This window comes from Gossypium hirsutum, chromosome A10 (assembly GCF_007990345.1).
Source record: "Gossypium hirsutum isolate 1008001.06 chromosome A10, Gossypium_hirsutum_v2.1, whole genome shotgun sequence".
In the NCBI taxonomy this organism is placed as follows: Eukaryota; Viridiplantae; Streptophyta; class Magnoliopsida; order Malvales; family Malvaceae; genus Gossypium; species Gossypium hirsutum.
Genome location: NC_053433.1, coordinates 117,730,711 through 117,744,479, shown reverse-complemented (window position 1 = coordinate 117,744,479; position 13,769 = coordinate 117,730,711). Strand labels below are relative to the sequence as shown.

Sequence of the window (13,769 nt, the reverse complement as noted above, 5' to 3'; positions counted from 1 at the left end):
AGATACTTCGAAAATCCATTATCTGAAATTTATATTGTTTATTTGAATATCGAATTCATATTAAGATACATAAATATATAAAAAAAGAAATTGAAAAAATATTGTGTTGTCATTTATCATGCCTAGTAGATACTTGAAAGTCTCGGACAAAAAAAAAGTTTTCTTTTTTGAATCAAAAAGATTTTTTCCACGTGTATTAAAAAGTATAGCTTAATGTGTTTTTTTGGTTCAAGGATTGCTTAATGGTTAAGTGTTAAAATATGATATAAATGTGTGTGTAGTAAAGTGGTAGTGATTTATGTAGTATGGTAGTCGTTTTCATAATATATATTTTTATTTGATTTGTGTGATTAAAGGCAAAGCTTTGACCACTTTACTAAAACAAAGATTAAAAAAGTTGATTTTTTTAAAGAGTGCCAAATCATAGTTCCACCGCACTCCTACTTAAAGTAGTCTCCCTCTTTTGTTGGGTACTTCATGAACTAATTTTTGATGAGACATTTCCATTGAAAATGAATATATATATATATAATATTAAATTTAGTGTTCGGTTTTTTTAAAAAAAGTAATCTTTTAATAAGGATTAAAAAGAATTAATTTTTTTAATTATTTATTGACATAACATATAAGATAGACTGTCGTGTAAGTTTATAATACCTTTAATGTTTCGTTAAAAAATATTATTTTACTATTTTTAAAAGTTTAAGGACCTAATTTAAATTTAAAAAATACACCCAACAAAATATTGTTATAAAACCAAACATCACAAGTGATAATTCACTTTAATGTCTGAACTACCAACCATAATATTTGGTTGTTTTTTAATGTCTTGTGTTAATGTTTAATATCAATAATTAATGGGACAATCCATCAACTTCTTGATGTATGTTTAATTCACTGGTATTAGGGCCGAAATTAGAAAATGTTTTTAGGGTTGACATTAAGTTATATATATTATGATATATTGATTTATATCTTTATGATTTTCAAAAGGATTAAATTAAAATTTTAGTATTTTTAGAAGGATCAAATTATAATTTTATTATATATTAACTTAATCTTTTATGAATCTTAAAAGTGATCTAAAGCAACAATTTCTTGCCAATCCCGTTCCTTCGCCCTTGAATATATGAGTTTAGGAATTTGGTTCGGGAAATTGGACATATATATCATAGTTCATTTTTAAGTTTAAGGAGCATTTCTAAACAATGCAATTAGTGTCACAAAATATCTTAGCTTAGCTACCTTCAATCTAATTTTTGCTCACCTTAATTAATTACAAACTTTAATTTAAAGATATTATACCAATATATGAATAAGGTTACAATTCAAAGAAAACTAAAATAAACAAAAATCAAAAAACTCGATACGATCAATTGTTGATTACAAATTAAATCAATTGGCATTACAATAAATTATCAATAATTGACTACTTGTAAGAAAAAACCTTAGCATAAATCATCCTAGGATCGAAAAATAAGTCACTAGGCATATTAAGACCCAACACGATCACTCATGTAGGCAATGAGCATGCATCAAAGAATCCATTTTCTATCTACATTCTTTTTAGGCTTAAAAATCCGATAGTATATTGATTGAGTCTTAACTCGATTTGTATTGGTATTATTTTCAGTATAAAAAAACTTGAATTTAAGTGTATTAAAACGTATTTATTCTCCTATTTAAGAGTTAGAATATATTATAAATAAATTTAAACATTGTATCTTTTATATAACCTCAACTCTTCAAGCCTTTTATTTCTTCTTCGAACAACATTTTCAAGCCCAATCCATAAAAGAAAATGGCATTCAAATGGTAAAGAAGGATTTAAGAGGAAAAAAACCCATGAATTTCATTTCTTCACTCAACAAATTAACATATTTGTTTATTTCTTAAAAAAAAAAACAAATAATTCATTGAGTAAATTCATCGAGCACTTTGCAAACCTTTTTCGAAGCACTCATTTGCAAAATATAATTTAAACAAAAAATATTTTTTAAATATTAAAAACATTTTTTTGTTAATTTTGGTTGCTGTTGTTGTTGTTGTCGTCGTCCTTGTTATTGAATTACAATTTGCAGCTGATCTGAGTCAACTCGGACTGAACTTCTACAAAGCGGACAACTCGATTCAGCACTGAGCCACCTATCAACACACTGTGGATGATACGTATGTTTGCAAACCGGCAAAACCTTAACCTTCTCACCATCTTCGAACACACCAAGACAGATACAACACTCACTCGCAAGCGCTTCACCGTCCGTGAACATAGTTACCGGCAAAGAATTAATGGCAGCAACGTCTAGACCACGATTCGGTGGCGGAGGCGGCGCGTGAGAGGTTGGAGACGGCGCGTCTCGATAGAAACTACATACCCATCGGGTGAAAAAGAAGATAAGGACGGAAATAACGATGATGATGATGAAGAGGACAGTGAAGAAGAGGGTTCGGCCACGGATTTGGAAGCCATGGTCACCGAGCTCGGCGTAGTTCCAGTGGAAAAGATGGTTGTTTTGAGATGAAGCCATTGAATTGAATTTTTGAAAGGGGGGAATTGAAAGAGAAGGTTTTCTGAAGGTGTTTTTATAGAAGTGGGGAGACTAAAGTTGAAGCATGTTTGGTAGTTAATATAGGACAGTTGGGGGGAGTTGTGGGGGGATTTTTGTCTGAAACTTTGTTTTTATACTTTCTTACTTGTAGGTTTTTTACAGTTTACTTGTAAAGAAGACAAGTACTTGGGAGAAAAAAAAGTGTGGAATAAAATAAAGTTGTGCTTTCTTTTCGAGATAAACTATAATAGTTACTTTTATTTATTTTAGGCTATATTTTAGTTATTATGTTTAAAATATTATATTTTAATTATTTATGTTATCGCGTTGTAATATTTTAGTCATTGGGTCATTAATTGTTATCAACTGTGTAACGGTAATTAAGCTGATGTGGCATATTAAAATATCATTTCAAACAAAATTTTTGGTTAATTTATACAATCGGTCCCATATTTTTTCTTTTATGTTCTTTTAACTTATTTTTTTCTTTATTTTCCTTTCTCTTCTATTTCTCTCTCTTTGATTTCGTCCATTTTCCATTTCTTTTAACATAGTTTTTTTATGTTTTTCATTTGTCAAAACTAGTCCTTATACTTTTATTTTTTAAAAAACAATTTAATTTTTTCGAGTGAGGCGAGCTTGTGGACTATAGTGTTAACAAATTGAAAATATAGAAAAACTATGTTAAAAGAAATGAAGAAAGGACAAAAACAGAGAGAGAAGCAGAAGAGAATGGAACATAAAGAAAGAAAAATGAAAGTTAAAAGAATATAAAAGAAAAAAATTTGCTCAAAATGAAAAAAGGAAGATGATAAGGGTACCAATTGTAGAATTTAACCTAAAATTTTCGTTTAAAATGATGATTTAATGTGCCATTTCAGCATATCATTACATCGTTAACAATAATTAACGGTTCAATGACTAAAATGTTATAACACGATAACGTAAGTGACTAAAACATAATATTTCAAACATAAGTGATTAAAATGTAACCTGAGGCAAATAAAAGTGACTATTTTGATAGTTTACCCTTCTTTTTGGGTAATATAATTTTTCGCTAAAACAAGATGGAATCAGGATATACGAAAATTGATCGATACAATAGTTAAAATAAATGGGTTAAACTAATTGATTAAAAAACTACTTGGAATTAATAAAAATCGATTATTGAGCGTGTCGAACTAGTTTAATATTTTTAATTTTTTAGACTTTTATAAATTTTTATTTATTGTTGGTCCAATGATCAAATTGATCGAACTAGTTAAACCAGGAACTGATAACCTAACCTGTTCAACCACAAATTGTATCATGAAAATCTATATAAAAAAATTTGGATTAGCTCACAAATATACCATCTTCCCCGTCATGGCACCTAAACTATTTTTTTCTCAAGTTGCTACCTCCTTTAGTCAAACCAATAAATCTATTTTTAAAAAAAATAAAGGCTTAACCCGTAATTGGTATCTAAACTATGCATTTTCTTCCATTTTGATACCTAAATATCTTTTTGATCTCAAATGCTACCTAAACTATTTTTATATTACCTATTTTATACAAAAAAATTATATTCATTAAAAAAAATTCAGCCGATAATAATGTCATTTCATATAAACTTTAAAAAATATTTTTCCTCTTACATTATTTCTCTTTAATTTTTTTATTACTATTCCCTTTTTTTTTTCTTACTTTCTTCTTCTTTTATAATGGATGAAAATATCAACATTGCTCGAAATTCGCCCTCTTGAGGTCGAGATAATGATGATTAATTATGTTTTTGAACTACATCACCTGCCTGCTCAACTTGACGAGATCGAAAAAGTTATTTCATCGATCAAAACCAATGTTTTCAGAATTAAACTGGCCAATACGATTGGAGTGTGAATCAGCTGACTATTAGTCATAAGATTGAAATTGAACTGATTGACATGCAAACTGATACAAAACCAGTTGAACCTAGCTAAAAAACGATTGAACTAACTTTCTCTATTATTTTTAATAATTTATTGATCAAACAGGATGAACTGATCAAACTAAGAATTGGTGGCCTGACCAGTTTGACCATTGATCTGGTTCTAAAAAAATAAAAACAATACATATAAGAGAAAATAATACTTTGTCTTTTCTGTCACATGAACGGGACATGATGTAAAGCGACTTTAGTTTTACATTTTATATCGGTATAAGTATATCCCTCCCCATACATACATATACATATGGAGATAGTCACAATATAAGTGTAAAATTAAAGTAATTTTATTTTATTTTTGGTATAGAATTAAGTGTTCTCATTCGCTTTATGGTCTAAACTTAATCATATTTGGGTTAACGTAATATTTTCAAGTAAACCCCTCACAATAATGATGACTTCGAGATTTTAGCTCAGCCCAAATACTTGGGGAAGCAGTTTATTGCCACTTCTTCCAACCATTTATTGATATTTAATCTAATATTTCTATCACATTAATCCAAAAAATTGTCCTTGTTATTTTATATTTAATGGATGAATTTTTTTTATTATATAAAACAAATTGTTAAACATTTTCATTTTACTCAAAACTTGACATGTATGATCTACATAGACAGAAACATTAAATATGATGGTTGACTTATTAAAATATTAAATACACAAAAAATTATGTAATTTTACACTGATATAAATAGATCTCTTCCCAATATATAGTTTTGAATAGAAAATTACGTAAATATAATTTTTTTGTCACTTCGAGATTGAATCTACATAATTAATTATTTTAATCTAAAAAATATTATTAGTTTAATAAAATTAAAATTTTTAGATGAAAAAATGGGTTTATGCCTAATCTAAACAAATTAGTTTAATAAAACTCAAATTAAAAAAAATTCAAATCAACTCGATCTGCTCAGTTCAAACATTTTTTTTAAAAATTCTTAAATGTTATCATTTTATTTATATGAATCTCTATTATTTTTCTACATGTAAATAAATCTAGATTCTTCAATTAGGATTTATTTTTAGCTTGATTGTCAGGAATGTTAATGTCATTATAAGAGGACGTTGGTTAGAACGCGTTAAAGCGTGTTATCTTCCTATTTATGAGTTGAAAGAAGACTATAAGTATTTTTAAAAATTCTATAAAAAAAAAAGCAGATATAAGAAGAAGCATGAGGAAAAGGGGAAAAGGGTTTGTTTTCAAATTTTTAACTAATTAAAAGCACACTAAAAAAATATTTTAATAGGTTCAAAATTTTATAATTTTATTTTTTATCCCAAACCTCAAAATAAAATCAATAAATTTCCCTATTTTTTCAAGCACACAATTAGTATAAAAGCTTATCTAAATAAAGTGGCAAAGTTTATAGATATTTTATTATTTTAAAATTTTCTTATCTATTGATATATATATGATAAGTGATCATTTATCATATCAAGCATTTGTTTCAACAATTTGAGGTTTAGGGTTTCCTAATTCATATAAATCATAAAAGAAACCTTTCTTTGATGACAATGATAATACATCCCAATAAGGAAAAAGAAAAAAAAAACTTTGGAGTGTTTAAATTGAATACAAAGTCCATTAAATTATGTAAAAAAGTAAATTTTTTATTTGTTTCTAATTTGTGAGATCCTAATTTTTTTTTTAAAAAACTTTTAATTTTAACATTTTTTGGGTAATTTATCCTATTGGTCACTCTAGATATGAGTAATTTCTATTTTGATCATCCCAATTTTTTTTGTTAATTTGGTCACTTCGAAATAGAAATTGATCAAATTGATCGCTTCACCGTTAAATGTTAGTAGAAGACAAATGACGCATTTCCATGTTAATCACTTTGAAATTAGGATAAATTATTTGTCAACCACTTTAAAAAAGGTTGTTCTTATTTTAGTCATTCCAAAATTTTTATTAATTTTCCATAATCATTTAACGATAAAATGATTAATTAATCAATTTCTTCTTTGGATGATCAAATTAACAACAACAATAAAATTGATCAAAATGAAAACGACTCTATTTAGAGTGACTAAGAGTACAATTTATTATTATTTTTTACTTAGAAAAGATTGGGAAAATTTTGCTTAGAAGTGAAAATCAATGTTGGTGGGCACAATAAATTTAGTGATAAATAAGAAAAAATATATATTAAGAATTGAAAAAAAAATTAAAGAGGTTGCATTAATCATGGAAGCATTGGAGTGTAGGGAATGAATGAAACGTCCAAATTTTGCTTTCAATAGAGGTTGCTTTTGGGGTTGGAAAATTAAGTCGGATTAATCTTTAAGGGACAGAAAAAAAATACTCCATGTTTTTTTTTTCCTTTTTACTTTTTAAAAATTAAGACAGGCATTTTTGGGATGGGGTTTGGAAAGGTAGGCATCTACTACATATAATTGTGGGTTAATATAATTTTTGGTTTATAGAGTTAGTAGTCTAGTTCACTTTAGTATTTGTATCTTTTTTCTATCCATTTTGATGTCTGAACTTAGTAACTATGTCCATTTTAACTCTTAAACATGAATTCTGTCAAGATTTGATGGCGCGACACTATAAGATTATACTACATCATCATTTGAAAATAAATTTTCAGGTGATCACGTAGTATAATCTTAATGTGTTACGTCGTCAAACTTTTATATTTTCCTAATTTGAGGACAACATAAACCTAATTATCAAGTTTAGGTATAAGAGTGAGCAAATATATATATATACCAAAATAAATCTAATTGTAAAATTCACGAGACAAAATTTACATTAACCCTATTATTATCTATATATGCAAGCTTAAGTTTCAAGCCCTTCCGTATTGGATTTACATTAGTTCTTTTCATACTAATTTTGAGTTTTGAATTCTTTTACTTATTTGGATATATTTGACTTTGCTTTATGACTTTTTGAATAAATATTTGGTAAAGTTTTTAAGTCATTTCATAAATATTTAAAAAATAAAATTTCTAGTAAATAAAAAGTAAATTTGATTTGGTTTGGATAACTCTAGTCTTTTAACTAATAACACAAAACTCGTCCAAATATTACGATTTGAGATGATTTTTTTTTATATTTTTCTTACTCAATCTTACTGTACACGATGTTCATGTATTAGTTTTTTTTTTCCATGTGATGTACGGGTTGATCGTGTGTTTATTCAAAAATGTTCTATTTATTTTTTAAAATTATTGTATAAAAATTTAACATTTGATAATTAGAGTCAATTTGAGAACGAAAAATGTATGATTAGAAGTTTAACTTTAAAAATTTAAAAAAAATTGTCAAGGTTTCAAATCATAAAAATTGTTTTGTTAATAATTTATCAAAAATTAATTAATTTAAATAATTTCAATATAATGTATTGTTTATAACATATATAGGAAGTAATATGGTAAGTTTCAATAACATTAATATCTTTAAAAAAATTTAATATAACTTCGCGAGTAAATAATTAAAACACACTTATAAAAAAATAAAAATTAAAGTGACTAATATAATAATTTATAAAAAAAAGTTCTTAATTTTAATGAATGTTCAAATAAATACAGGGGACTAATTATGTAATATCAAAAAGCAAAATACCTTAAAAAGTATAAATGTGAAGGGATTTATATTGTAAATATCCCTTTTCTATTTCCTTTAAATACAAAATTTTAAAAGTTATAATTCAAAAAAAAAATTGACTATAATGTAGATAAAAATTAGGGTTACAAATAATGTAAAAGAAAAAGGTTAGAAAATTATAAATGGGTAAATCGTATAAAATTTTAATATGAAGTTGTGTAATATATATATTATTAGCCGCAGCGCGGGGTGATAAGGTCTCGATCCCTCTAAAATAGAAATTTCAAGTTCAAAATTGAAAATAACTTAAACAATAAATTATTTAAACTTGAAATAACTCAAAAACTCATTTTATAGGTTTTGGTCATATTTTCTCTTTTCGATACAATGTCTGGAACTAGATATAGTCTCTCCCCAACTCATAAATAGGAGGATGATGCGCTTCAGTGCACTCGAAGTCACATCCTCTTGTATTAACAATAATACCCATACCAATTAAGCTAATACTCGATTGACTTAATTTTCAAATTTTATGTACGCAATTTTAGACATGTAAGTTATGTTAATGTTATTTCTTTTTCATTTTACATGGATTCCTTTTTGAAAGCATATATAGAGATTGATAAAATGATGTTTTAAGGATACAAATTGAAATGAAATTGTGTTATTTTTCTTTATTGGAAATAAAAAGTAAATAATATACAAGCTTTCATTTTTTAATATGTTAATGAAAAAAAATTACGTAAAATTAATGAAAGTTTAGGTAAAGTGAAAATTTTATACTTAAATTGAAGTTATTTTTTAAATTTTGTTTTGGGTTTAAATTGATTTTTATAAATTTCATTAAAATTTATAATAAAAATATGTCGATCGAGTCTTAACTCGATAAAAGACATGGATTCGAGCACGTTGAATACATTATCTTCTTATTTATGAGTTGAGAAAATGTTATAAGTAGATAAATCAAACTTATCCTATTAATTTCAATTATCCTATTATCACATAAATATAACTTCTTTTAAATGAAAAAGATGGTTTTGTTAGGTGGATATTGTACTTTTGTAAAGAAAAAATGTGTTTTTTCAAGATATTGGTCCCTTTGGATATAGTTGAATGAATTTAAGGTTGAAACCTGAAAGACATTAAGTGGTCCAAGAAATTGAAATCTATACAATTGGATTTGAAAGAGCCATCCACTACTCCTTTGGGCTTTATAGTTGAAATTACTAAATCCCTTTTTAGGTTTTTCAATATTGCTTCTCTTATATCTCTTTTATCTATATACTAAATCAAACTCGATTGATCCAGATTCAAATTTAATTTGTTGGATTTAATTACCAATAAAAAATAAAATAAAAAAATGGTCATTAAACTATTGATTTTGTTCTATCTCGACCACCCAATTATTGATTTTTTTCAATTTAGCATCATTTTTTTTGAACAATCTCAATATAGGTTTTGATGATATTCTCTTTTTGACGTAATACCTAAAATTACCCATAGCCCATCCCAAAACCATAAATAGAAAGATAATGCGCTTTAGCGCATTTGAAACTCACGTGTTCCTGCATTGACATCAATATTCATACCAATTGAGGTAAAACTCAATCAACTTCTATCAATTTGATTCTAAATATAAAAAAATTCAACAAATTTAATCCTCGTGGTTTTGAGATAATTTTCGGTATTCAATTGTTACTAATCTTATAGTTCTAAGAACCATGCTTGTTTACCATGATGTAGGAGTTTCGAATGTTGATTAGGAACATGAGTTGTTCAGTCATCACCATATTGACAACAAATTTTGAGCACGAAAAGAAAAGCAATTCTGAAAGTCACGATGAGGAAATTCAAAACTCCTGAATATTTGGTTAAAAAATTTCATGTATATACATATATTTTATAAATTTTAAATCTCTTCTATTTTCAGTTTGTATATATTATATTTATTTCTAATTTTTTATGTATTTATTTTTATTTTTATAAAATTTTAAAGTTTATAAATATTTAATAAAATAAATTTGATATATTTTGTTAAAAATGCAACATCACGTTTAGTTGTGTAAAATAGCCAACTATTTTTTTAGACCCATTAAAATACCAAAAATAAAATTTAATCTTCAATATTTACATAATAAGAAATTTTATAAACATTAAAAAATACCAAATTAATATCATGTATAAATATTAGAGAGCTAAATTTACTATTAAACAAATTCAACTATCAAAAAAGTGATTAAAATATTTAATTTCAATTGATCGAATCTAACTTGATTGACATTAGCATTGTTGCTATAGTGCAGAAGACGTGAATTCAAATGTGCTGAAATATATTATCATTTTATTTAAAAATTGAAAAAAATATATAATCCGAAAAGATATAATAACAACCTATAATGAAATTAATATTCAAAATTACCTAATAAAACACCCAAAACAAAATAACCTAGGCTTGAATTGATTCAATCCAAAGTGCCCCCGGAACCATACAGTCTAGTATTCTCTAACTCAAAATGATCCGAACCATCCAAAATGACTTCAACTCAAAATAATCTAATATAAGTAACCCCAGAAACCCTCAAGGAGAAGTAAACCCAAACATAAGCAAAATAAAGATTGAGCTCAACCAAATCCAACTTGCAAGATAAAACAATCCTCGCAAAATAAGTGGGACAAAATTTTTTCCCTGGTGCAACAAAGAACATATAATACCACAAGTGCATAAGAGATGGTAAGGAACTTACAAGCAAAAAGAAAAACAATATAATGGATCAAACCAATGAAAAATAATGATAATTAAGGGGAACAAAAAGAGAGCAACCAAAATAATACTTATGCATAAGAGAGAGTATGAAATTTACAAACACAAAACGAAACACTAAAAAATGAATCCAACCAATGAAAAGTATATAATAATTGAGGAAAAATAACAAGAGAGAACCCCAAATCTTTCAACTAAACAATAACCTAAGTAAATGCAATATGCATAGATGGTATGGAATTTGCAATCACAAAACAAGGCTACAAAAAATGGATGGATCTTAACAATTTATGAGAAAAGAATAATACTTATGCATAAGAAAGAGTATGAAATTTACAAGAAATCATCCATAAGAAAGGATCCAACCAATGAAAAATATATAACAATTGAGGGAAAATAAAAAGAGAAAACCCCAAATATTAACCTAAGTACATGGCTATATGCATAGGAGATGCTATGAAATTTACAATCACAAAACAAGACCACAAAAGAAGGATCTTAACAAATGAAAATCAAACCATAAAATTCAATTCAATTTATGAGAAGATTTAAGATGGAATATATTTCACACCCAAATTTATTGATTTATTTATTACTTTCCAGATTTCAACCATATATATCCCTAACACAAAACCCAATAGCCATAAACCCTAAATCAGAAACCCTTTCAACCAAAGCCCCTCAAAAGAAATTAAACAATAATATATATAAAACCTGGCCTTTGCCTTGTATACCTTGAAAAAAAATCTCTCAAAGTTTCCTCCAGTTGGTTTCTCATCAAGGCAGTGTATAGAAACAACACATGCAGCTCTATAAAATTAATGAAAATAAAGCAAAATCTCTTTATTTTTCCTTGCACTTTGCTCTTTCGAAGTATTACTATTTGCTGAATCGGTCCTTCAATTTTGAAAAAACTTGCATGCAAAACCCCTTAAAAATCGAAGATGAAATTAGGATCCATGTAATCCCAAATGAAAGGTGGTGGGTATTCATCATCAGTTGTTAAAGGCCATATAGATGGTGAACCAGGTCCAACTGTTAAACCAGGATCCGAAACCACAGGTGCAACCGATGTTTGACCCGATAAAGACAAGCTTGAACCAACTGAACCGACAAGAGAGTTAACATCATCGTACAAAGCACCTTGTTGATCATGTTGTTGTACTTGTTGAGGGTTAGCGTTATTCATATACGAGGTTGTCGTCACAGTAGGGTCAACACCAAGGCTAGGTTCACTTTGAACTATCTGTAAAGGATTTTGAACCATGGACGGATACATCATAGTCTGTTGTTGATAAACCCCATATGGCATAAACCTTGAATAACCACCACCAGAACCACCGTTAGAGGCGGCGGCGGCCATTAAAGAAGCTTGGTAAGAAGTGGGGTTTGAGTAACTAAAAGAAAACCCTGAAGGCCTTGGAAGTAAAGGCCTTAAACTTTGTGTAGTTGAAGAAGAAGAAGATGACGAAGAACTTCGTGAAGATGAAGACGAAGACGAAGATGAAACAGAAGGTTGAAGATTAAGTTGAGCTTTAGAACCATAAAGAACAATAGCAGCTCGATCATAAGCACGAGCAGCTTCTTCAGCTGAAGCAAAAGTACCAAGCCATTTCCTTGTACGTTTACGAGGTTCACGGATCTCAGCTACCCATTTACCCCAACTCCTTTGCCTTACACCTCTATATCTGAACTTGTTATTATCAGGTCCACCTTTGCCTTTACACTTCTTAGTAGTGCTAGTGGTATCGGAGGTTGTGGTGGTGGTGGTGGTGGTTGTAGCGGTGGGTTCTTCTTGGGGAAGGTGAGATAATGAAGACTGGTCATGGTTTTTGTCCATGGTGTGTGCTTTAAAAGGAGGGTTTCCAAAGGGAAAAAAAAAAAACTACCTCGTTCTTTGTTCTTTGATTAGTCGAATAGTGGAAAAAGATGAGCCATTGAGCCTCTGTGTTTTTGAGTTGAATGTCATGAATGTTAATGGTGGATGAGGGCGGTGGATGTTTATATATATATATAAAGATTGCTGAACAGTGAAGGAAGTATAGGGCAGAAAACTTTATTTTTTTTGTTTGTTTGGGAATGGGGAATCATTTAATATTTTACTTGATTTTTTGGGGTTTGGGGTTCTTTTGGGGTTTTCATATGGGGATTTTTTTCCCTGTTGTCTTTTTGGGAAATTCATAGGAAATTTATTGAGAGAAAAGTGTTGCTTAAATAACTTTCTTGGAATTTATAGAGAAAACGTTTCTCTTAATGGTTGAAATAGCCGAAATTATGATTTATTAACTATTTCAAGTGGTATTTATATATGTTCATCGAACCTTTATATCTTAACATTCATGGGTTAAAGTTTCTTCGTTTAGAAAGATGTGCAATAGTTATAGTTTTACTTGTTTAAACCTCAAAACAACTTCGTAAACTCTCCTTAAACTAGATAGACAAAATTTTGAGAGTCCATACTTACAACATCTAAAGAACACAATACCTTCGTAAAAACTCGTTGATTTTCAAAGTAGGTTACATTAATATAATCAAACTCCAACCAATGATCACGTAATATTATGCTTAAATATTTTGTATGAATATTCAAGTTTAATTCTCATTCTTTATATTTGTATTAAAGTTATATGTATATAATTATATAAAAATTAAAATTTATGTATAAATTTAATATTATTTTTATTTTAAAATAATTTTAAAATTTTAAAAAAATTATTTCAAAATTCAAACTTATAAGAATCCAAAAGAAAGGCTCAAAGGCACACATCATTGCATGCAGTTAAAGCAGTAGCCTCGTACAGAGAGAGCTGCTAATGGCACTTCAACAAATGAAGGGATCCATCGATAATTTTTAATGCAATTAATACATATATATATTTGATATATTTTTATTTATCAATATTATGTTTCTTATTATTAAAATTTAAAAAA

The 13,769-nt window shown here is 27.6% G+C and overlaps 2 protein-coding genes across 2 annotated transcripts; both read right to left on the bottom strand.

Annotated features, from left to right (window-relative positions):
- Positions 1–2,060: 2,060 nt before the first annotated feature.
- LOC107936333 (RING-H2 finger protein ATL66) lies at positions 2,061–2,528 on the bottom strand. Its single transcript, XM_016869037.2, has one exon. It carries the CDS (start codon positions 2,526–2,528, stop codon positions 2,061–2,063), a length of 468 nt encoding a protein of 155 aa, XP_016724526.1.
- Positions 2,529–11,542: 9,014 nt separating this feature from the next.
- On the bottom strand, positions 11,543–12,903 carry LOC107936338 (ethylene-responsive transcription factor ABI4). Its single transcript, XM_016869042.2, has one exon. It carries the CDS (start codon positions 12,676–12,678, stop codon positions 11,770–11,772), a length of 909 nt encoding a protein of 302 aa, XP_016724531.1. The 5' UTR covers positions 12,679–12,903; the 3' UTR covers positions 11,543–11,769.
- Positions 12,904–13,769: the final 866 nt, after the last annotated feature.

What these genes read in the sequence shown, in the direction of transcription:
- LOC107936338 (XM_016869042.2), bottom strand. Translation starts at nt 12,678, where the DNA reads ATGGACAAAAACCATGACCAGTCTTCATTATCTCACCTTCCCCAAGAA.
- LOC107936333 (XM_016869037.2), bottom strand. Translation starts at nt 2,528, where the DNA reads ATGGCTTCATCTCAAAACAACCATCTTTTCCACTGGAACTACGCCGAG.